At 39.3% G+C, this 26,410-nt stretch overlaps 1 protein-coding gene across 1 annotated transcript; it reads left to right on the forward strand.

Annotated features, from left to right (window-relative positions):
• The first annotated feature begins 996 nt into the window (after positions 1-996).
• LOC118813040 (glutathione hydrolase 1 proenzyme-like) lies at positions 997-25,993 on the forward strand. Its single transcript, XM_036578173.1, has 13 exons — positions 997-1,028; positions 7,211-7,387; positions 10,037-10,167; positions 11,222-11,311; positions 13,043-13,235; positions 14,544-14,704; positions 17,031-17,180; positions 19,221-19,357; positions 20,645-20,832; positions 21,044-21,171; positions 23,602-23,714; positions 23,940-24,053; positions 25,847-25,993. The coding sequence occupies exons 1-13, from the start codon at positions 997-999 to the stop codon at positions 25,991-25,993; spliced, it is 1,761 nt and encodes a 586-aa protein (XP_036434066.1).
• Positions 25,994-26,410: the final 417 nt, after the last annotated feature.

Consider the following 26,410-nt stretch of genomic DNA (forward strand, 5'->3'; position numbering starts at 1 on the left):
TTAATTAAATAATAAATATTTTATTTTTAATGATCATTTTCAGTTACCAGTATTTTATTTTATAGTATAAATATTTATTTACTAACTTCACAAAAAAATGAATAACGTTATACAGTAGCAGCAGTAGTAGTAGCAGTAATAATAATAACAATAATAATAATATAACATAAAAATAGCCTTTTCTAAAGCTATTCCCTTACTACACCCACTTGTACACTGTATATGTATGTGTATAATAAAAAACGCCAATTAAATAATTTAATTATTAATACAAGTTTATTAGACATGAACTAAAATAGTGTCTGATATTTACATATAAGAAATAAAATACTAAATTCATTAACAATCGTTTCCAAACAGTTCCACATGCAAAACAACCACTTATGAAAATCACATTTTAAAAAATGAAATGCACATATTCATAACAGTGGTTCATAAAATTATTACTAATCGTTTTTAACACTTCTCTCAAGAAGAATATTTCAAAACTAAACAAAATTCAAACTAATGTCCTGCGACTAAATTAGCAAACTGGATTTATAAACACAAACGTTTACAGGCCGCTAATTTGCATCCTCCTGAGGCGGCAGCCAATCAGAAACAGGATAAATCCCATTGAAGCCAATCCTAGTGCAGAAGGAAAATGAGAAACTACGAGCCAATCAACGCACAAGGCGGGAAACTACCCGCCAATCCTAGTGAAGGTCTACTTTGCAGCAAGGTTCCACTCGCGGGTTTAAAGTGCGAGCCAATCCTAGTGCTCCAGGCTGGAAATGACAACCAATCAGCGGAGGAGGCGGGAAACTACCAGCCAATCCTAGCGCAGGTCTCCATAGCAGCAGTAGCTACAGCAACAGCACATAGGCGGCTGAGCCGAGGCTGTTAGCTGCTGCTCTGTTTTGGTCCTTATTTTTCAGTTTTCTTTATTAGTAAAGCAGAGTTTACTGGATCAGTGATTCCATATATGTTTATTTTGACTTTAGTTACTGTTACAGAATGTCTATAATCAGCATATTCAGTCCTGACAGGTATGATGATCCTAAACATCCATATTCACCACCACAATCACTCACTCACTCACTCAGTCACTCTCCATCCATGCATTTAATTCATTCCTGGCAGGTTGTTATGGCTGCTGGGGAAGATGTGAAGCTGTGTTGGGGAAATAAATCAGACAGAGAGGCGAGAGCTCTCAGCCAGCTGAGATTTGTGTGACCTTAAAACACTGAGTCAGGACTTGAAGCTGAGCACTAGAAGTCTAATAAGGCCATTATTTTATGCTCAGCCCTCAGCTGTAACACACTGACTGGCTAATATTACAGAAATATTGTTATATAAGAGCCACCAATTGGATTTGTCAGAAGGCTGTGTTAATGATTTTTAATTCACTGACCTTATTTATGCTTTTTGTTTGTTTGCTTGTTTGCTTTTAATCTAGTTACAATCTGCTTTGCTTCTCTACATGAGCAGCAGCCCATGCATATTAATTAACTGTGCTGACCAAATTAATTAATCCGGCAGTGAGGATTAGTGAGGAAACATGCAAACACTTCCCTATAACGTTATGACTAAAGGGGAATTCCATCGATTTCACAATTTTTCAGTATATTTAAATAGCTACAGAGTCATTCAGAGTGGTTTGGTGTTCACAGTGGTGGTGATGGGAACCAGACGTCAACCTCTAAAAGCTCCCTCACAGAAAGTTACTACATGAAATGGTTATGAATTCACTGCCTGATGACTGAAACACTGTTTTATGATAGTTTTGAGAAGATTTTTGTCTTAAAATCTGTTCATGGTGGAGGGATAGGCCTACATGCAGGTGTTGTGAAGCAAATTGTCCCCTGAGAAAACATAGGCCTATTTTTTTTCTGATTTTCCACTATTTTTCGATCATCAACATTCCATATAAACTCAGAAGACTCGTGTAGGTTCACTGGTGGTTCTGGATAGTAAATAAAATGTCTATATTTGTGTTGTAGTCATGGCGACCCCTGGTTTCCTATCACCACCACTGTAAAGAGATCTGAACCATTTCACACCAAACCACTCTGAATCACTCTGATTACATCTCAAACACTGAATTATCAGAGATTAACAAATATAATCCAACAAGTTCTGGTTTAAGGACACAGTTGGTTGAACTATGTTAGGAAATGTAGAAAAATAAATTAGGAAATAATATTTGATATAAGGAAAGTCCACTCTCGTCAGTACTTAGTCTTAGTGCGTCTCCAGGAAGCTAAATCAGACCTAAAGAATGACTAAAAATGACTCAGACTGGTTTAGTTTTATATGGGATTGTTTAACTAGTCTTAACGTGTCTTCAAAAAAAACAGATCATCATTTTGCTACAGCATGTGGTCATAATGAAGTCCATATCATCACTTCTCTCGGAATGACTAAGAGTCACGCAGGCCGTTTCCTCACTAATGACACGTTTGGGTGGCCTTTAGAAATGGGCTTGGCCTAATAAAGGGGTATTTAACATCTGTCTCACCTGCCTGTCCCACACTGCACTGCTGTGGCCGCACAGGGCCGGTTTACAGGTACTCAGGGTAAAGTTTAATGAGCTCCGGATTTGTCTGTGAAATTAATTTAGCCTCCGTTCCCCCGGGAGTGGATAGCCAGACTGTAGAGAAGTGTAAACAAGGCAGCATCGTGTTTGACTTAAGGGAGAAGGACGATGACAAGGTAAGAGCTGAGAGATATCATTGATGGAACGTGGTGTTGCATTGAGTTCAGACTGAGTGAAATCACTGTTCTCTCCAGCGGTGAGACTCTGTGTGACCTGCATTGGAATGAATGCATTTCTCCTCATTGCCTTTCGTCCTAACTCTGCCCACATTGTCAGACCCTTGATTCTTTCATAGAGAGCAAGACTTTAGATTTTAGACTCAGGTTTTTATGTGGGCAGTGAATCAGTACAAGCAGAGGTATGTAGAGTAGCCTAAACCTGGACACTGCAAAAAAGTGATATCTTGCCAAACGAAATCATCTTAAATTCACTCTTAAGTAAATTTGATCTAGTAAGAGTGTTTTATTCTGCTGGCAAACTGTTTCGAAGCAGTAAAAGTGTCCAAATCTTTAGTATAAATACAAATTTGCGCTCTTAAAAAAGATGTTTTTTTAAGGGTTCTTTAGTAAAGACAATGGTTCTATATGGATTGATGAACACTCAAAGAACCCTTTGCATGCTTAAAGGGTTGTTTGCATGGTGAAATGGTTCTTCAGATGGATGGAGACTGTGTTGTGTATGGTTCAGTGTAGAACCTTTGTAAAAGGGCTCTATATAGCACCAGAAAAGGTTCTGCTGTTGTAATGAGGTTAAGCTTGTAACAGTTTTTGGTGCTATGTAGAACCATATACAACATAGTCTCAACCAATCTGAAGAAGTGTTCGTGTTTCCATATAAAACCATTATCTTTACTAAAGAACCCTTGAAGAACCATCTTTTTTAAGAGTGTAGTAAAGGGAATGATTCTATGTAGAGCCATTTTCACAAAGGTGCTACATAGAACCATATACAACACATTCTCCACCAATCTGAAGAACAATTTCACAATGCAGAGAACCATTTAAGCATGCAAATGGAGTGTTCATGGTTCCATGTAGAACCATTGTCTTTACTAAAGAACCCTTGAAGAACCATCTTTTTTGAGAGTGTAGTAAAGGGAATGGTTTTATGTAGAACCATTTTCATGCTTCAGGGGTTCTTTGCATGGTAAAATCATTCTTCAGATTGATGGAGAATGTGTTGTATATGTCACAATCTTGTTACAAGCTTGACACTGTAACAATAGCAGAACGCTTTTTGGTGCTATATAGAACCATTTTCAAAAAGGTGCTACATAGAACCATATGCAACACACTCTCCATCAATCTCATTTCACCATGTAAAGAACCATTTAAGCAAATTGTTCTCAAGACTAGCCGAATGCGATGCCTCTGTCGGCGGTAACTGGAACTGAACTCGTTTACTCGTTCATTAATTATTTTATATGGACAAAACCTTCAAACAGAATACGACAGTTCTTTCTCTACCTGTTTAAATATAAACCGTTCTGCTGGTCAAGGATCTAATCCCCATGTGTCAATCACAAGGCCCGCAAAATTATTTTCATTTTCTATTAATATTAGGCCTTTTAACAATCAGCTGTACTACAATCCCCAGCATGCACTGCAACATAATGTGTGCTCCGACCCCCTTCCCCCAAAACAATCTATGGGTCAGCGTTAACACAAAAAGAAAAGATGCTGTCTAGTTCAAGGTTTTAAAAACCTGCATCCTAGGGACGTTTAAAGAAGTTCAACAGTTTTCTGTAGATAATATAGTTTGTTTATATAAAGCAACTTCTTTTTATTTTAAAATTATCTTAAAGTTCAAGTATTCAGTGCCTATTTTGCTGTTGCAGTTTGCATATTGCATATTTTGAATAAACAACGGCCACTTTGGGTCAAAACAAAATGTTACATAAAACTGAAATAAAAACACAGCTGGCCCGCGGATCGGTTACGAATTTTAATATGGCCCTTTTAGTGGTTTGACATCTGAGGATTATTTGTTTGTTGATGTTCATTGTTTCCAAAGTTTGGACAGCCCCTGAGAGCAGATCAGTGTTATTATTACAGTGTTTTCATTTAATAATATAAATGGACTGTTTGGTTTATATTCAGTTGACTTTAGTTTTAAAGAAGAAGGAACAGTGAAGAACCTCACAGTCATTTACTTCCAAAAGTTACAATACAAAATATTATAAAGTAATAAACAATATTTTTAGGCTATATATTATTTAACATTATATTTAACAAAATATATCATAAGATATAATATTATTTATTAATATTTAACATATGAATGATAATGAATGTACAAAGAGCTACAAATACATTTAATTTTTTTTACCCTTTCTTAATCTGGTCTCGGTCTTGACTCGAACTCGCTTCTAATGGTCTTGACTACAACACTATTTGGAAACTAAATAAAATGTTAATGCCTAAAATGGAACTGAATAAATGAATAAATCAATGAATGAATGAATAAATTAATTAATTTTAATGCCAAAAATGGAACCAACCAAATACATAGACACATAAATAAATAAATGTTAATTTTTAAAATGGAACCAAATAAATAAATGAATAACTAAATGTTAATGCCTTAATAGGAACAGCATACATACATACATACATACATACATACATACATAAATAAATAAATAAATAAATGTTAATGGCTAAAATGGAAGGAGAAAGTAGATAACACACTAATATACTGACGCAGAAATAAAAGTATCAGCATTTGAAAATACTCAGCAAAGTACAAATCCAGAATGTTACTTGAGTACATGGAGCAGAGTGAATGGAGGTGGTTATTACTAAGTGACGTCAGGGTCAGTCAGAGCAGGTCTGACTATAGTGACCGCGGCCAAAGCTGCGTTAACACACCCAGTCTGAGACAGTCGCGCACTGTGACCTCTGGGCGGCTCCACACAACACAATGAACTTTTCACCCAGTGACTTCAGCAGTGAATCACTGCAGTCGTCTATTTTTTCATCAAAATCTCAGCAGTATTTGGCCTGTAGTCATTACAAAATCATTCCACAGGTTGGTCTTCGTTGTTGTGTCATGTAAATGTCTACATTTTTTATAGTGAATTATCAATTAACAGGTGGACAAGCTGGTTCAAATCCTCCTTTAACTAAAATTGTTAACTTTGTACATTTTTATAGTGGATTATTCATTATTATCTTGTCAGACTACTGTAAATTTGCATTTTACCAAAAAAAATTCCACACATTTGTGTACATTTTAATAGTGAATTATTAGTTAATAAGGGGGCAGACTGGTGTGAATCCACGGTGTACAAAAAATACTCACTTTTGTATACATTTTTATACAGAATTATTAATTAGTAAGCGTACAGACTGGTTTAAATCCACCTTTTACTAAAGATTTCTCAATTTTGTGTCCATTTCTATTGTGAATTATTCATTAACAGGTGGACAAGTTCAACAACAACAAGTTCATTTAAATCCTTTTCATTTGTTTTGTGTACATTTTGGAGCTGTTCGTTACTAAGTGGACAGACTGGTTTAAACTCAGAGAATGTTCAGTATGAAGTCGAATACATTATTAACACAACCAGCAGAATTTATTCTACATACATATAGTGAACACTAATTGGATAGGAATGTTGTCTGAGAGAGTTTAGCCCAGCCTGACCACTCATGAATTAATTCACTATAAAAATGTACAAAATAATGAGGATTTTCTTGTAGAAAGTCTATCACATTGTTGATACAGCATCACCCATCTATCCCACATGCACATGTTGAACTCATTCAGATGAAGCCAACGTAAAGTAAATTGCACTTTACTGCATTTGAATAGCAGTTTCACTGGTTTGCATAGACTCTGATCAGTATAGATAGAAACAGGCATGTCGGCTGCGTTGCTCAGCAGTCCAACACCAGGTATTTGTTACTACTTTAACATTGGAATAATATTACCACTTCCTTTTCCTATGTCTTGTTGTCCATTCTATATATTTTGACTACTAAAGTTTGCATAGTTAACTGTATAGTTTATTCTTTGACTCTTATGCGGTTTTCACCTTTTCCGCTGCTCTTCCATGTCAGTCCAATAGGCCAATAGCCATCTGTGCTAACATTATTAATTTAATGATATTTAATGATATTCTGTACTCATTCTGTACTGTCTTGTACATTACATTGCAGTTTATTGTGTAGTGCACTGAATTTAAGGTGGGCAATATGGCAAAAATCATTGCAATACTTCAAGAAATTTTCATGAGACTCAATATGTCATAATATTTTTCAGATCTGATATTGATCAGTTGGAACTGAGATAAAAGAAACAATAGTGCTACATTTTAAAAAGTACTGTGAATTCAATATTCGGCACCAAAACCAGTTAAACTGGACTAATTTTGCTCTCTTTATAATGAAACATGCTGTTAGTCAGTGTCTACAAGTACTAACAATATACACCATATGTTCAGAAAAGCATATAATATTGTATTGTGACATACTTTATCACGATAACGATATATAGTCATATTGCCCTGAACACTAAATAGTTTATTGCATTAATTTGCTGTATTTTGTAATTGTGCACTGCTGCTATGTTGTGTTAGCATCTTGTTTCTGTGATGAACTGAATGTGCCGTTTGTCTTGTTTGAACAGGAACATGGTCAAGAAGTCCCTTGTTGCTGGGCTGGTGCTCCTGCTGGTGGCTGCATTGGGCTTTTTCCTGGCTGTGTTCCTGGTTGTGGGCAACAAAAGACCCCCCAGCCCCTCCAACCATTTCTACTCCAAAGCAGCTGTAGCAGCTGACGCTGGGAAGTGTTCCGAGATCGGAAGGTAGGAGAACCAACTTTCTCAAAGTTTAAAAATCAGATGCACACAGTTCTCCGCCCTCAGTCCAAATGTAGATGATCAGTTTATAAGTTTTGTGCCTTAAATTTGCTTTTTTAGTTTTAGCACTGGTGCTACGAGGCTAAAGTAGCTAACATTCAAATTAGTACTGTGCAAACTGCAGGCCCAAAACGATCACACACGTCTCAAACCGTATTGATTTGTTAAATAATTTCTAATGGGCCCTTTTCACAAAGAGTCGTGATTACTTCCGGTTTAAGCATTTGCAGGGTAAACTAACTTCCGCCCCATCCAACTACTGCAGAAGCGATGACATAATGACTATGATCCTCAAATGCTGAGCTACAACAGACATATGTTTTCATGCACTATCACGACAGATAGTGAGAATAGGAAGTGAATGGAAGCACTGATCTAAGCTAACTTTAAACAGAGCTAAAATGCTGAATGTGTGGTGTAGCCCTGCTTTTGCTGCTGTAGCTGCTCATACATTTGCAGTCTCTCTGTCTTTGTACAACATGCCAGTGATTCCTGTAATACTTCTGTTTTGAAAAGAAAGAAGAGCTTTTATATGTAGCATGAATTTGGTAGACGTTGTTTAGATGTAGCTAGCCTAGCTATTTGTGTTCGCAAACAAGGGAGCTAGCTTTCATCAGCTGCTGGCACCAGCCGGCTAACGTGGAGCAGGTTCTGTGGCACATTTAGCTACAGGATGCCAGACTTCTGTGACATAAACACAAACCTGAACTTCTACATGTAAAGTCTATTTAACAGACCTCGTTTAAACTCTGTTTTAGCTTACGGTAGGCTAGCAGGCTACAGGCGCAAATTAGCTAGCTGAGTAGCAAACCTTAAAGCTAGCTGACTGGCTACGTTAGCGATCCGCAAAACAGCATCATTCTTTTAGTTTCATGGCATTTTTTTAAAGCAGTACTTCAGATAACATCCACCTTTCACTGCTTAATCAAAAACGCGACTCCTAGTTAGCTGACTTATGCGGTGACATTTGAAAAAAAGCAGAAAGCTGCTTTATGTTAGCCAGGCAATCTAGTTCGGTTAGCAGTACCTTCTAGCCAGCGTAGCTAGCTTAATATAAATGGAGTGCATCAAATTCATGCTACATATAAAAGTTCTTTTCTTTTGAAAACAAAAATATTACAGAAATCGCTGGCTTGTTGTACAAAGACACAGAGACTGCTTGATGTGAGCAGCTGCAGCAGAAGTGCAGTAAAAACAAGACTAGCACTCACATACAGCATCTCAGCTCTGTTTACAGTTAAATCAGTGCTTCCGTCCACTTCTTATACCTGCTGTTTGTCACGACAGTGCAGAAAAACTAAAACATTGTTTGAGCATTATAGTTCACTACTATAACATTTTGTCATCGCTTCTGCAGTAATTACATGGAGAGGAAGCAAGTTTTACCCTGCGAAAGCTTAAACCGGAAGTAATCACGACTCTTGTGAAAAAGGGCCCATAAATACAACAGTACTGACAAAAATTCAGGCTGCTAGCACTGTTTTAGCTATGCTGATGTACTTTAGTCCATGTTTATAGGTAAAAGTGAGTCATACAGTGTCAGAAACCACAGAATCAAGACTATTAGAGATACTGAACACCTCCACACGCTTTGAAGGAAGAGTGTGTGATGATTTAGGCCTGCAGTTAGCACCATGCTAATGCTACTAACAACAATAACGTGTTAGCTACATAGCCCCACAGCTCCAGTGCTAAAACGAAAGAACTCTCTAGAAAACTAGAGAATGTGTTGTGAGGAAAACTGCCCTTCAGCAATGTCCAGATTGGTCAGATGTCAGAGGGCGATCCTGAGTGAGTCCCAAAAAAATTAGCTCCTCTGGACCTTTGGAGCAAGCACTTGTTTTTTGACAAAGAACAGTATAAAATATTTAAACACTGCTCTCATATTCTTAAGTGCTCCAGTTATAGGACTTCCTAACAGTGTATTATATGTACATTAATGATGCCAGTGAGCGCGAACCAGTGAGCAATCAGTAGCAGTAATGCAACCAATCAGTATTAAGTAGCAGTAATGCTAACCAATCAGTACTAAGCAGCTGTACAGTTAGCACTCAGTAGAAGTAATGCTAACCAATCAGCATGAATGGCTAGAAATTTTTTTTTTTCGTTTTTAGCCATTTAACTCCTTCACTCCCCTTCATTGTTGACTATCACGTGGGCGCCCTCTAGTGTCTTGCAGTCATGTTTTTGATATAATGGGAGAAACAAGAAGTAGCCAGACTCTCTTTAAACCAGCTCTGAAGCAAACTATAGACAGCAAACATATCTTGGTCGGTCAAGTACATTTGGAGGAGGGCAGAATATTACGTTAATTTGAGTTATGTAACTGTAACTTTAACACTTAGGTTATATCATATTTAACATCGTCATGTTCTCTGTGCGTCACATAGAATACTCAGAATAGTGCAGCCACACTTAGAACACATTTCAGAACCATCTTATTCATTCTTTGCTCTAGTCAAGTTGCCATCTAGTGCACATCCCTATATTCACTGCCTTTATGGACGGAATTATGGGTAATTGTGTGAAACCATAATGACTGTAGTTATGTTAGTGAGCTCCGTATTTACTGAATAAAGGTTTTTATGTGCTCAGGGACATCCTGAAGCGCAACGGCTCTGCAGTTGATGCCTCGATAGCGGCTCTGCTGTGTGTGGGGCTGCTGAACGCTCACAGTATGGGCATCGGAGGAGGCCTTTTCTTCACCATATACAGCGCCACCACAGGTGAGCCAGCGCTACAACAACCATTCCAACATCATCTGCTGGTTAATGTATGTTTCCCGTGGCACTTTTTTTGCCTGCTACTTTAATTTAATTATATCTCTTCATCCTGTTAATCCATTTATTGCTGTATGCAAAGGTTAATTAGCTCAAAATAATATAAACATTATTAACACCTAAAATGAAATGCTATTGTTCTAGAGTAGCAGTGTTTATGGTGCAGTGTACAGACCCAGTGTAAAATATGGACAGTCTGAGATGATATAAAATGTAAAGAGCCTGATTTTGAAAAAAAAGGCCAGCCTGGAGCAGGAAGCATTTACTTTATAGCTCTCTTGTGTGACGTGAAGGGTCTACTGTATTATATGCTTTATGTGTAATATTATATTGAGTTTTATCTGTTATAATGGGTCAGCATGTCATCTGTGAACCGTGTGCACAAAGAAATAAAGATCAGTGATCCAGATGCAAGGCTAGTCTCCTGGTTCTGTTTCTTCAATTAATGAAAAGGGGTCCAAAAATCCTTCAGAAGGCACGCCAAGCTTGCCAGTAGGCGGGCAATAAGGATTGTGTTATAAGATGATGTCATCTTGTAACAGTGAAAAGAGCTGGAATTCCAATGAGGCGTTTTAGGCAGCTGAGAAAAGTGGTTTCTGTGGGAGAGAGTTTCTCCCTCTGGCATGAACTTTGAGCTTTGAGACTTTGGAGACTGTTTATATGCCCAACACACAAAAGGAAAGAAGAAAAAACGCAAAAGGACAATAGATCCCCTTTAAAGACGTCAGCCCGCCAACAAACATGTAGACACAGACTGAAGTGAATGTAGTATGGCGTGTTAAAATGTGTCCCGTTTGTGTTCAAATTTATATTCTTCAAAAAAAATCTGATTTGCGAATGCCGCGGAAGCTGCTGGTAAACTGTCTGTCTCGACAGCTCTCTTTTCAGCTCTTTCCCCAAATGCAACCAGCTACTCTGGCCGAGTGTCGTCATGAGGCACAGTTCATCTCTAACTAATCCAGTGTTTGACAATTGCAGTACATGATATGTTTTTTCTTAGGGAAGGTGGAGACGATCGATGCGAGGGAAACCGCTCCGATGAACGCCACGGAGGACATGTTCGGCAACAACACACAGCTGTCTCGAAAAGGTACCGTACAATGTCCACAGAAACAAATCACGCCTCTCGTATGTGCACTTGACCGTTAAGCTTTTGGAAGAGGAGAATGATTCATCCTTATGAACGAGTCCTGACTTTTACACAATTTATACCAACATGCTTCTGTTCAGTCTCTTCTATATTTAACTGTGACACACAAACTGTTCTATAGTGGCCACTTTATTATGTTGCTGGTGTGCAGTTAGAGACTGTAGCTCATCTGTTGATGCACAGTTGGTGTTGTCTGTTTCTCTAGCCCTTCATCAGTGGTCAGTTTCTGACCACAGAGCTTCTCTTGTCTGGGTATTTTTGGGTGGATGGTTCACTCTCAACTTAGCAGTGTCACTGATGTGTTTCAAAAGCCCAGCAACACAGCTGTGTTTGATACACTCGTACCAGTGCCACACACACTCCCATCTCAGTGTCACTGCTGCGCTAAAAATGACAATTTTTAAAAATCATTTTAAAAAGGACATTATGTGCATTTTTATGTCTGCATATATATTTGCATTTATATCTCTGTGCGTTTTCTATCTTAAATATATTGAGTGTTATCAAAGCTTTTAATTGTCTGTTTTAGCTATTAAACTGTGCTGGCCTGGTTGCTCCATCTGACTGACTGGTTGCGCCGTCTGACTTTTCAGACTAATTTCAAATTAAACTGGCATCTGCCTGGACAGTCGTAGAAACCTTTGTCATTTAACTTGAGTTTATACTTAATTTTTTTCAAATAACCATTAATAATAATAATAATTCCAGATTTCAAATAATTCCAAACTCCAGAGGTCAGAACACCTGACATGGTAAACTGAACCGTTCTAACCACGACTCAAACATCACATTTTTAGTACATTTGTGGCCCTGGCATTACACCTTCAAGGTGTAACTTGTCACTTGGGGTCTTCTTTATGATGCAATATCCTAGCCCCTATTTATAAAAGCAGGTCAAAATAAAAGTCCTTTGTTTTTGGTTGTGCTGCCTGACATTTGAGGAAGAACTTGCAGACAAAGGTTTTTCAGTGAGTAGAGCACTTTTAAAGTGCCTTATTTTGCAACATTGTTTTTATTTTAAAGTTTTAAAACATAAAATCATGTCAAACTATTTTAATTTAGAATTGTCAGTAAATAAATTATCTTTTTTTAATAGTGTACTTAATCAGCACATATGGTTGGATGGGCATTTTTAGAGCTTGCAGGCAAAAAGAAACTAAAATGAATTTTATCTGAAGACACTGAAAATTGTTTCACATAAAAGAGGCATGATAAATTATAATCTGATATATGTCATGTGTTTATTAAATTATTTTTTGGAAAAATAATAGACTTGGACACAAAAAAATGCACGTCATGTCAATGATCTATACATGTACCGTATATCATTGCAGTCAGAACAAAAAATGTTTTTTAATGGAAATTATTGGTGAAACTATTCATCCAAGTCACTTTGGACCATTTCAAATTTTAACACAGCTTTAACAAAGCTTTCTCCTTTTCCCCTCCTTACGGGCGACCCTGAAGGTACACTTTTCTCATAAAATAGTTAGTAAGTGTAGCTACGTTGGCAGTGTTATTATTACAAAAGGTTTTAAATAAATCAAAATTTCCCTTCTGACTAATTTAAGTGATGATGGAGATCCCTTAAAAATGCTTAAGGAGAGAAGCATAATAAATTTTAATATTCCAGTTGTTCAGATGTTGTTTCTGTTCTGTGTGAATGGACAGGGGGTTTGTCCATTGCTATTCCCGGAGAGATCCGTGGCTATGAGATGGCTCACCGTCGGCACGGGCGTCTGCCCTGGAAGGAGCTGTTTGAGCCCAGCATCGAACTGGCACGCAAAGGCTTTCCGATCGGCAGGGCGCTCGCCAACGCCATCGAGAAAAACAAGGAGTCCATTCAGGGTGATGTGGCGCTGTGGTAAGAGCTAATTTTCTGATTTATCATCATTATACTGTCGCAGTGCATGTAAACAATGATTAAGATGACATATAATTTGAAGACTAAAAAATTATGCATTACCCTATTGGGGGTATTTTGTGTGACTATGGTGGGTGGACCTCGCTCCGACCCTTTAGGGAGGTCTGGGGAAGAACTTTACATTAATCAGAACCACACTGGTTGTTTGGGTGTGAATGATGATGACATGGCAAAAAGGTCACACCTACAAAGTATGGTGAAGGGGTTTAACAGGTCACAAATGGTCAAAACAAAAAGCCACTAGAGCAAACATAGCAGAAACATTAAGCTTATAACAGTTGTGGTAAGTTCAACTTGATTAGTTAACATTACAAGCAGCCCGTAATGTCACTTCAACATAGCACTTATAGCATGTTTTGAGTGTTTTTAAGTAATCTGTTCCTGTCTGTGAGTTATCTCTAATTATATGGAGATGCTTGGATAATTAATCTATAAAGTCAGTATGTGTGATATTTTTAATCAAGCTGCATGTTGTCATGTAATTTGTAACAGTATATTAATGGTGAATTGCCATACATACCTTCCTGCAGTTCTGCTATTGGTCATTTCAGAGGAAATCGACTCTTTATTTCATTCTATACTTTTAGTGAATTAATCAAATAAAATAGCTGAATTCAAAATCTATTTGAAAATAGTCAAAAAATCATGTGAAAAAACATTCACATTTGAAAAAGTGTGTAATCGTGAAAAAACGTGATCACTTGAAAGAAACATGATCACATGCTGTTTCATGTCACATGTGACCACACATTATTCACAGGCATTTACTGTGAGCATAAATGTAAACACACTTCACATGTGAAATATGTGACTTTTCTGTTAGGCATATAATTACAGCTGAATTAACATTTGTAATTTTAATTAGAAATCCTAAAATCCAAGGCTGAACTGAGGGACCTTCGCAACAGGTTGAAATGGCATTTAACTACTATGAAAGAAGATTCTAATAAATAATGAAGTGACCAAAAATAACCCTTTTTAATTCCACTGTAAAAGCTTTACCGAAAGCCTTTTATATGCATCTAGCAGCCAAATAACACTAGTGACCTGTAAGCGCCCATTTATTTTCTGACTTCAAACAGTTAAGGTGGCATGAACGCTTTGATGTGGGGAGCAGGAAGCTCCGAGCTGAGAAATTCCCAGTTCTCAGTGGTCACAAACGCATCATTATTCCCAAAAGAATATAGATAATGTGTGATATGTGATAATGTAATTCTAATCACGTGCTTCCTCTTTCTTGTCTTTCAGTGAAGTATTTTGTGACTCAAACAAGAACATCCTAAAGGAAAACGACATCATCAGGTTCCCCAGACTAGCAGACACGTATGAGAAGATAGCCGAGGAAGGACCTGATGTTTTTTACAACGGCTCCATGGCACAGACCATAGTGGACGACATCCAAGCTGCAGGTCAGTTCACGTTCCTGATGTTTCGTTCTGTTTATATGTAGTGAGTTCATTTTTGAATGTTTGCAACACAGCAGGTTGGTGTTTGTGATATTGTAGTACCAGGGATGCAGGAAGGCGCTTTAAGTTGGGGGTGCTGACATTTTAAAGAGTGTTTACAGTGGTGCTTGAAAGTCTCTTTAGAATTTTCTACATTTCTGCATAAATTTGACTTAAGACTTAATCAGATTTTCACTAACTAAGTCCTAGTAGTAGATAAAGGGAAATTAAATGAATGAGACAAAAAAATAGTTATGTTTGCAGAAAGGAAAACATTCTAGCATAAAAACCTTTTCCTGTCTGTGAAACATGGTGGTGGTAGTATCATGGTTTGGGCCTGTTTTGCTGTATCTGGGCCAGGACGGATTGCCATCATTGATGGAAAAATGAACTGAATTATGCCCTCAAATTCTAAAGGAAAATGTCAAGACATCTGTCTGTGAGCTGGAACTGAAGAGGACGTGGGTCATGCAGCAAGACAACGACCCTCAGCACACAAGTCGTTCTACTAAAGAACGGTTAAAGAAGAATAAAGTTAATGTTTTGGAATGAGTCAAAGTCTTGACCTTAATTCTATTGAAATGCTATGGAAGGACATCTGGTGACTCTAGCAGCTCTGGGGGCTAACATGTGGCGACTCAGGCAGACGTCGCTCAGGGGCTCAAATAAAGGAGAGAGCGCGAGAAAGAGAGAGAGAGAGATTGATTAACAGGACAGGTCAGTTTATGGAGAGATATTAGAGAGTAATAGTGCAAACAACTCATATTAGCAAAATGCTTGTGCAAACAGAAGTTTTAAGTCTAGTTGTAAATGTGAGAGAGTGTGTCTGAGTCCCGATCAGAGGTCGGGAGCCAGTATGGGGGAAAAATGACTCTCTGGCTCATGGGATTGATGTAAATCTTTAATCTTGCCGTGGCAGAGACTCAGGAGACCGGAATTTGCAGAAACAATGTTTTTTCAATAGAGCGCTCTGTCCATTTCTGCCACCAACACCCAGTGTGAACAGAATTTCTTGTGCCTTGGCATCGACTCCCTCCAGGACACTTGGTTCGGTTGTAAAAGTCCAAAGTGGGTGTTCTCGTACAATTGAATACTGTAGTAAAGAGTTCAGGGTTGGCTTTCTCAGGGACTCAGATCCTATTGTAAATACCTTAGTGTCATAAACTTCTGTCCTGGGAAGGCCAGATCCTCCTTGGGGGCTGTCATAAAGGCAATTTGTTGTTATTGTTCAAACCATGAGAACAGAACATTGTTGACTTTTATACAACAGTTAGTTCTGGCCACACGAGCTGATTGGTTGAGAAGCGTCTCTAACTGTGCTGTTATTTCGCCATAACATCACGGGTTTTTCACAAACACTGTATCAATCTGATGAGATGCCGCTGCTAAGCAACGACTTTGACAGCTGTAGGAGACGCTCAAGCCATTTGAACGTTTTTACTTCTTACTTTGCCACAAACAGAAAATGGACACTTTTAAGATCACATTTGACCGACAGCCGATTTGGTCAGACTCTGAAGATGAGACGACACTAAATTCCCAAACTGTCATCACCACTGAGCAGCTTTTCAGTCGGCAGCTGTGACAGAAGAACAGCTAAACAACCTGGAATCAGCCAGAAATGAACCCAATACCATTCACTAAACGTGTAGTCTGATCTTCAGAGTCTGACCAAATCGGATTGAGCCATAAAACTGCCGCAATATCAAGTTCAGCTCAGTTTTGTCCATTTTTGCCAGATCAGTATTAACGTTGTTTTGTTCCAGCCAGTCTGTAAAGCATCTTACAGCCCATTTAGTTTGGCGAATGGTGTTGGGTTCATTTCTGGCTGATTCCAGGTTGTTTAGGTTCTTCTGTCACAGCTGCCGACTGAAAAGCTGCTCAGTGGTGATGACAGTTTGGGAATTTAGTGTAAGGAGCTGGAGAACGAACTGCCGGCTGTGCAGCGAGTGAGCGGAGCTTGTTACTCTGACGTAGCAACAAGCTGCTCATTAAGGAACTATAATTTCTTTCTGAAAACCTGCCCAAAAATCACGTCCCTCCGCTTAAATGCTCAGATACAAACTCGGCTCTATAACAAGCACACTCGGGTCTCTACTGCGCTCAAATTATTATAAAGTTCAATAAGTTTTATTATTATTTTTAGCAGTCCTGAAATGGGGGGTGCTGCATCACCCTCAGCACTCCCACTTCCCTGCCTAGCATAATGCTAATCAACATAACTGCAGCACTGATGCTAATCGCCAACACTGATTACACTAATCTGAACTTGATGTTTCGGAACATACAGGTGGCATTATAACGCTTGAAGACCTGTTGGAGTATCAGCCAGTGCTGAATGAAAGTCCACTGAGGCTAACTGTTGGGGAATACACGGTACACGTCCCTGACGCCCCATCCAGCGGTCCTGTGCTAGCGCTAATACTCAACATTGTGGACGGTGAGTCTGTTTTTTTATTTGTTTTTTATGGATTTTATGGGAAGATTATATTCCGAGTGCCTCAGAGGAAGGCTCTCGGCCTTTATCAAAGAGTTCAAGTATTACACCCTCACATCTTCTCAGCCATTATGCTAACGTGGCTAATTCACTAGCCACTCATCCCTCATTAGCTTCATTAGCTGGGGGATTTAGAGATCACACACCAGAACTCGCGAGTGTCTTACAGAGATGGAATGAAGAGAGTGTTGAGCCTTGACCTTCTAATCACTATGCAGTGATCTACAAACATTTTTTCATTAAACAACTTCCTGCCTGCAAGAAAACGTCTCAGAAATTCCCACAGTGCCTTCACAAGGGACTGTGTTTTGGCAGATGATGGTATAGGGGTCAGCAGTATGACAATGTTAAATCCCTAACATGATACATTAGGCCACAGTATGCTTTTCTGAGCAAATTGTGGATATAATTGGTTCTTAACCCTCTGGAGTCTGAGGTCATTTTCTGGATTTGTTCATCTTTTGCTTAAAATCTCCTTTAAAGGCTCTTCATATAAACATGATCCTCATCTGTTTCATATCTAAATGCTCCGTTATCTTCATCACTACTTTCCAAAACCGCTGCAGCAGCTTCAGCAGCTTCAGCAGCTGTAAACTCTCTGCATGCCATTTCACATGAGTCTCCGATGTGGACTGAATGAAGAATGAAGGGTTTCCTGTGTGATGGTCAGTCCTTAGTGATTTCCCGAGTGTCCATTAGTCAGTTTCACGAGAATAGGCTAATGCTAGCCTATTAATGACGTCAGTTCCGCTCTGCCATGACAGTATTTTTGTCAGAAAAACAGCAAAACACGTACTGCTGCGCCACAAAAGTGACACTGAACGTATATTAACGTTACCGTACTGATAATAAGGTAATTAAATATGGAAACTTGCAAAACAAAACCTACCACGACGATCAGACATGAATGCCGGGTTTATTTGCAGAAAAAACAAAAAGGCTACTGAAACTCATGAAAGCCAAGCCGAAGACGATCAGAACCGGCTATCAGAAACTGTAATATTGATTAAAATATAACTTATTAAGGATTCTAAGAGGTTGTGACAACGTACAGTCAACGTACAGTCAACGTACAGTCAACGTGGTACCGATTACTTTTGCTGTGTCGTCAACGTCGTCACAACTTTCTAAGAAATTACATTTCAGTGTTGTGACAATGTAGAAAAGCACCAAGCAGACGACGCTGTGGGCACCAAAACAGTACGTTGTCAGAACATATGTGTTTGCAGGGCCATTAGGAATAAAACCTGATGGTTTTGCTTCATAACTGGAATTGGCTCGATGGTTGCCGTTAGAGACCATTAGGAAACAATCAAATGTATCTGGAATCAGTCCCAAAACACCTGATTAAATGATCAGAATCCTTTACACTGTGATATCAACCCATCAGGAAAACATAGAATAACATTAGCGACTACTGAAAACCACCAGGAACCAACAGACACTTTTAATGGGTTCTATCAATTTTTTCAACAGGGAGGTACATTAAATGTAATTCTCTAGCCGAGGACGAAACATGGATTAAATGATAATATCGCTAAACAGAAGCAGCCAAAAGGTACCGTGCCATTAGGCTGCTTCTGCCATTATGGCAGAGAGTCTATGTGACGTCACTGGGGCTGAGAGTGCAAGTCTGCAGCCAGACTCTATTGAGCTTCACACAGAATGTAGACGGACACACGAATCCACCAGTTCCACACGGTGAGAGGCAGATGACGTGTATCCCAATTTGACCGAACTGACCAACTGCATGTTTCATTACAAGTAGAGTCCTGTTTAATTGTATTTAGTGCAACAGAGAATGTGAAACATTGAAAAAAAGGCCCTGTAGTCATAGTTTCTCAAATGTGGTTCTGTTTTTCTTTTTGTTCCAACTTCTCAAACCTCAGGAAAGCCAAATATTGTGATTCATATCATGTATCATGAAAATGTCCATATGGCTCACCCCTGAGGAGGTACTCAAATGCTAATGTGTCTTTACAGGTTACAATTTCTCAGACAGAAGTGTGTCGACGGCAGAAAGAAAGACGCTAACCTATCACCGCATTGTCGAAGCCTTCCGCTTTGCATATGCCAAGAGGAGCAGGCTGGGAGACCCACGCTACCTCAACATCACTGACGTGAGTCTGACAGCTTCAGCTATGTTCAGAATGATGAGAGACTCTGAATCCTCTTAAAAATTTGTCAGGTGGGGCAAATATTGCATAACACTGCGCATAAATGGAATTTTAGCATCTGCCTACTTTGAATACGTACGAAGGGCCTTATGAATTCCAGGGCGTAGTTTTGGTCTCAGTAGTGGGGAGGACAGTTGGAGGTCAACCTTCCCCTCCCCCACACACACATACAAACAACTTAAAGTAGAACTCCACCAATTTTTCAAAAGTTCCACATAATTAACTGGTTAAAATGTAAACAGAGTGGTTCAGAGTGGTTTGGTGTGAAATGCTATGTTCTAGATAAACTAACCGAGTCAGAACTGTTCACAGTGGTGGTGATAGGAATGTCCACCTCTAAAAGCTCCCTCACAGAAAGTTACTACATGAAATGGTTATGAATTCACTGCCTGATGACTGAGACACTGTTTTATGACAGTTTTATGATTGAGTTTTGGCCTAAAACATCTTGTTAATCTATTTCATGGTGGATGGATACATGAAGGGTGTTGTAAGGCAAAATAGTCCCCAAAGAAGACCTATTTTTTCAGAATTTCCCCTATTTTACCATCATCAACATTCCATATAAACTTAGAAGACTCGTGTAGGTTCACTGGTGGTTTTGGATAGTAAATAAAATGTCTATATTTGTGTTGTAGTCATGGCGACCCCTGGTTCCTCTCACCAGCACTGTAGCTAAAGAAATCGTCTGTAAGTTTCTCTACAATTAACCATTTCATATCAAACCACTCTGAATGACTTTACATCGCAACAATGGAATTATGTGAAAATTCTAAAAATTGGGTGGAGCTCCCCTTTAAGCAGTTGGAGCTACCTTAGTCAAGTTCTTTAGGGTTGGATGGAGAGAGATGGCACAGTTGTTCTGCTGATCACTGCAGTTGCCTGCCCCACAGTGAGCTGGAAGCCAATGAATGACGTGGCAGCAATTTTGGGGTGATATCTGGAATGGCCAGTCAGATTTCAGGAGAAGCACTGGCCACTCCGGCCATCCCTTTAAAGCCATGCATGCCTCGAGCTAACTGTGACAGTGGAGGGACAAAAACTGGGCCGGTGACATCCCTGTATACATAAAAATAATGTGTGGCCACCACTTATTAATGCGTGGGAGTGAGATCAGTCCTCATTAAGCTGTGGTCAAGGCTTAATTATCTCATTCCCACGCCTTATTAAGTCGTGGCCATGCATTAGGATCTTGTTCTTAGCGTTTCTCATTTCTCTGTCCCTCTTCAGCTCATTCACAACATGACCTCAGACTACTTCGCCGACAACATTCGGAGCAAGATCTCTGACGACACCACGCATCCGGACACCTACTACGAGCCCGAATACTTCGCCCCCGATAACCACGGGACGGCTCACCTGTCCGTCATCGCAGAGGACGGGAGCGCAGTGGCTGCTACCAGCACCATCAACCTATAGTAAGACAGGATGGGGGGGGGCAAGTTTATCTACAAGAAGGAGACAGTTTGATTAGTAACAATAAACAAATGATCTAGAACCCCATACAGCACATATTTGTATTCAGGAGCACGAGACACGGTGCAGAATGACGGTTCTAATGTTCCAATATTGACTTTTTTTCTGAAAAACTTTTTTCTGAACGTCTCTTTTTACTGTGTCTTCCTGCAGTTTTGGCTCAAAGGTGATGTCACGCTCCACGGGCATCATCTTTAACGATGAGATGGATGATTTCAGCTCTCCATTTATCACCAATGGCTTTGGCATCCCTCCATCTCCCAACAACTTCATCCAGCCAGGTACCAGAGCTCATGCTTGTCTTCTAATTTGAGCAGAATATCAATTAAACATGAATATACCACTCTATTATAAGAGCAAATAAACAGCAGCTTATTCATTACCTGATCATTTGCTAATGATCGATAAACTATTAATTGGTACATGTGCATTAATAAACATGCTACTACTTATAACTATAAAAAACAATTCATAATCATTAGAAATAATAACTGCATGATTGTCTGTGTGCTGTTTTAAAGGATTAAGTAGTTATTTACTATTTTGCTACTTTGTGTTGCATAAACATTTTCTTAATGTTTCGTTCTTCGTTATTTAAAAGGTAATAAACACTTTTTTAAGTTTAATTAATAATCAATCATTTGATCCCTATTTTAAAGTTGCATCTTAAAGGGCCCATATCATTAAACAACAAATGTTTCTCATTTTGTTTCTTAAGATTTTGTTTGTTAAAACTGAAAGAAGTGTCATTACTGAGTGAGGAGAATAAACACAGGTCAAAATAGTGTGAGTGTGCGCTGCTGTGAGTCGCCCCAAATCAACATTATACTGATGAAGATGTGATGACAATAGTAGATAATTCACTCACATCCTCAGAGACACTCCTTCACCAGGTTTAGACTGAGTTCTCTCTGAATTCTCTTTCAACACTCGCAAAAGTCCGATTCATCCACTTGTGGGGGTCCGAAATACAACCGACATTAAAAAACATTCCTCTGCATGGTGTGTGCAATTGCATATTTCCGCCAGAGGGAGCTCCAAATCCCCAAATCCTACATAGTGCTGCTTTCAGTAAAGTAGTTTTATACAGTTGAGCCCACCCATTCATCTAGCAGTTATAAGGAGTGTTTCAGCCTGGGCTGCTTTGTGAATGAGACCCAGCCAGTCAGAACAGAGCTCATTTACATATTTAGTCTTAAAGGCACCGTTTTTCACTGGGATGAAAACAGGTGGTGAAGTGGTTGTGTAAAGATGAATTACGACTGTTTTAGTGCACACAACCACACAAACATTTAAACACATATCAGAGGAAAAATAAAGCACAAGAACAATGTAGCATATGGGAGCTTTAAGTGTATAATAAACAAATGTAAACATATATTTTATTATCTATTACACTTTAAATTGAACACATTTATAAAAAGCATTTACTGTGCTTTAATTTTACGGGTGGTGGGGGGGTCGATTCTTAGATGCACTGCGATGCGGACGTGGATGAATGTCAAAAATGAACGGTACAATTCAGAAGACTAGCTGACTTCAGCCTTGCGGCTAGATAGATGTTGTTTTGTATGTAGTGTTTGTCAGTCTCTTTTTGCAGATTTAACGTACCAGGAAACCAACTGCAGAGCTTATAAATGCAAATAAGTCCATTCGTCTCCAAATGTTCCTCTTAAATCTGTCTCTTTGCCTTTTCTTTAGCTACTAGCTAAGGGAGACTGGTTGAATTGCTATGTGACCTGCAGGGTGTTAAATTAGCAGCGTTTAACACCATTTATAGTTAAACTGTGTTGAATGATCAGCAGAGCTTTATTTTACTGTAAAGGAGGATTATTTTATTATTACCTACAAACTTGATTCTGCTGTGGAGCCGAAACAGGGCAGTAAAAGAGCCGCATGTTGCCAACCCCTGAGCTCAGTTAGCGTATGGACTTTGGCTTCTATGGCGTTGAAGGGAAAAGGGACCTGGATCAGAGCCACACTATATGCAAGGTGTGTCACACTAAACTAAACTATTTCAGAAACGATAAACATGAGCAACAATATTACACGTTTCCACCCGTTTTCCGTCCGGTTGAAGTTGCTCCAACCAGAGGACCACCGAGCAAGTGATGTCAAAGCTTCCACCCAACTCGGAAGCAAATTCCAAACTCTATTGCAACCTTTATTGCCAAGGATTTGCGTCCGTTTTCACTTGGCATTCTCACCAGGGCTTTCATGCTATGTAGCCCACTCGGAGCCAAGATACAGCATCCAGTCTCGCAGATATTTTTCTGACACAGCCACCGCCCGAAACACCCCTTTCTACAACGAGACCAAAACTGAAGTTGTGAAATCACTGAAGAGAACGGGTAGGACATGTGTGAACACCCACAGCCACAGAATCTTATTTCACCATAACCGCACATTTTATCACGGATGAGCCGCAGCAGCGTCTCATGTGCTGCAAACAAGAGCAGTGAATGAGAGTCTTCCAGTTCACTTGCCTTATCGCTTCTGTTTGATTTATTAATAAAAGATATTGGAAGTAAATTCATTATGGATCATTACTAATTATTATTCCAAATCGTGAGATACCTAGAGATTCCCACTTCTATTTGATTATGTGTATGTCTATGTAAATGGGTAAAAAAAATCAAGTATTTATTAATGCATAAGTAACAATTATATAATTATAAACTTAACTGTTTTTGTGTGTGTGTTTTGACCAGGTAAAAGGCCTCTCTCCTCGATGTGCCCAACTATAATTTTTGACAAACACAACAAAGTCAAAATGGTTGTTGGAGCTTCAGGTGGGACAAAGATCACCACGGCAACAGCTCTGGTAACCATGAACATTTTTACTGAAACTGGTGCAGCATTGTTTCTTATGAGGGTTTGTAATAATTAGCACAATTACCACGTGCAAATGTAATGCAATTAAAGCAAGCAATTTTCATAAACAAGCAGCGCATTAGCATAATGCTTCTTGTATAATGGATCTTTTACCCATTTATCCGTTCGCTTAACCATCTGTCCTTCATTTCTTCTTCACTCCTTTTCACTCCAGGTGATCCTAAACTCTCTTTTCTTTAACTACGACCTGAAGAAAGCTGTGACCGAACCTAGAGTTCACAATCAGCTCAGCCCCAACAAGACAGTCGTAGAGCAGAACTTCGAAAAGGTGGGCCTTTTATTGTAATGATTTAACTGCATAAAATTTACAGACCAGCTGTGCAAACTGTCCATTCATCACTCCGACACCCTTCATAACTCATTTTATAACTTCATAATGATTTTGAATCATTTTGCATGAATAATAAGCCTCAGGGGCTCAAAGTGGAGTACCTCTGATTTGATGCTCTCTGGGTGTTTCCTCTCCCCTCTATCATTCAGTGCGATGCTCACTCTCTCCTTGCATCATTAAATATAATGCTCTCTGGTTGTTTTCTCTCTCTCTATCATTCAGTGTGATGCTCACTCTCTCCTTCTCAGTAATTATGCTCTCTGGTTGTTTTCTCTCTCTCTATCATTCAGTGTGATGCTCTCTGGTTGTTTTCTCTCTCTCTATCATTCAGTGTGATGCTCTCTGGTTGTTTTCTCTCTCTCTATCATTCAGTGTGATGCTCTCTGGTTGTTTTCTCTCTCTCTATCATTCAGTGTGATGCTCTCTGGTTGTTTTCTCTCTCTATCGTTCAGTGTGATGCTCTCTGGTTGTTTTCTCTCTCTCTATCATTCAGTGTGATGCTCTCTGGTTGTTTTCTCTCTCTCTATCATTCAGTGTGATGCTCTCTGGTTGTTTTCTCTCTCTCTATCATTCAGTGTGATGCTCTCTGGTTGTTTTCTCTCTCTCTATCGTTCAGTGTGATGCTCTCTGGTTGTTTTCTCTCTCCCTCCATCATTCAGTGTGATGCTCTCTGGTTGTTTCCTCTCCCTCCATCATTCAGTGTGATGCTCTCTGGTTGTTTTCTCTCTCTCTATCATTCAGTGTGATGCTCTCTGGTTGTTTCCTCTCCCTCTATCATTCAGTGTGATGCTCTCTGGTTGTTCTCTTCCTCTGTCACTCAGTGTGATGCTCTCTGGTTGTTTTCTCTCTCTCTATCATTCAGTGTGATGCTCTCTGGTTGTTTTCTCTCTCTCTATCATTCAGTGTGATGCTCTCTGGTTGTTTTCTCTCTCTCTATCATTCAGTGTGATGCTCTCTGGTTGTTTTCTCTCTCTCTATCATTCAGTGCGATGCTCACTCTCTCCTTGCATCATTAAATATAATGCTCTCTGGTTGTTTTCTCTCTCTCTATCATTCAGTGTGATGCTCTCTGGTTGTTTTCTCTCTCTCCATCATTCAGTGTGATGCTCTCTGGTTGTTTCCTCTCTCTCTATCATTCAGTGTGATGCTCTCTGGTTGTTTCCTCTCTCTCTATCATTCAGTGTGATGCTCTCTGGTTGTTCTCTTCCTCTGTCACTCAGTGTGATGCTCTCTGGTTGTTTCCTCTCTCTCTATCATTCAGTGTGGTGCTCTCTGGTTGTTTTCTCTCTCTCTATCATTCAGTGTGGTGCTCTCTGGTTGTTTTCTCTCTCTCTATCATTCAGTGTGATGCTCTCTGGTTGTTTCCTCCCCCTCTATCATTCAGTGTGATGCTCTCTGGTTGTTTTCTCTCTCTTTATCATTCAGTGAGATGCTCTCTGGTTGTTCTCTTCCTCTGTCACTCAGTGTGATGCTCTCTGGTTGTTTTCTCTCTCTCTATCATTCAGTGTGGTGCTCTCTGGTTGTTTTCTCTCTCTCTATCATTCAGTGAGATGCTCTCTGGTTGTTCTCTTCCTCTGTCACTCAGTGTGATGCTAGCCAGTGACTAGTGTCTCTTAGTTATGCTAATAATAAATATGTTACTAATTTATTTTCTCATTTACTAGCTACTTCTTCTGTACACTTACCTCTGATGATTAACTAATCCATGTTAATATGTGAACTTCCTGCAGAGCGTACTTGAAGGCTTAGCACAGAAAAATCACATAACTGAGTTCCTGAGGACTCCGGGTGCAGTGGTGCAGGCAGTCGTCCGGCAGGGTGACAAAATCTGCGCTGAGTCTGACCCCAGAAAAGGAGGCTATCCTGCAGGTTACTGACCCAAACCTACTTTATATTTATTCCTCAATCTCACTGGAGCTTCCATCTACAGCCAAGACACAGGGACAATGTGCCTTTTTAAGACAGTCTGCCTTTAGAGAAGAACCTTCCAGTCCAAAGAGGGATGGGCCAGGGCTCCATTTTTTAATTTATTTTGTATTTATTTTTCCTTTTTGATGGAAAACAGGTGCCATTAGTGCCTACTTTCTTCCTGAATGGTTCAGCAGTAATTTTGGTGATTTTGGCCAATGTGATTTTATTATTTTGTGTGTTGAGAACAAGTGTGAGTGATGCTCTGTAAGTGTTTGTCCTATGGTAGCATCCAGCCTGGAGGTTCCTGACTTTGGCGACCTTCATGGACACTGGATCATGAGCACAGTGCGCCCACTGACCTCTCTAAGAAAATAAGCTGTAAC

This window comes from Colossoma macropomum, unplaced genomic scaffold, assembly GCF_904425465.1.
Source record: "Colossoma macropomum unplaced genomic scaffold, Colossoma_macropomum, whole genome shotgun sequence".
NCBI classification, from domain to species: Eukaryota; Metazoa; Chordata; class Actinopteri; order Characiformes; family Serrasalmidae; genus Colossoma; species Colossoma macropomum.

Coding starts and splice junctions, on each gene's coding strand:
- LOC118813040 (XM_036578173.1), top strand. CDS start 997: ATGTCTATAATCAGCATATTCAGTCCTGACAG. Junction 7,388..10,036: donor AAGTGTTCCGAGATCGGAAG/GTAGGAGAACCA, acceptor TTATGTGCTCAG/GGACATCCTGAAGCGCAACG. Junction 10,168..11,221: donor CATATACAGCGCCACCACAG/GTGAGCCAGCGC, acceptor GTTTTTTCTTAG/GGAAGGTGGAGACGATCGAT.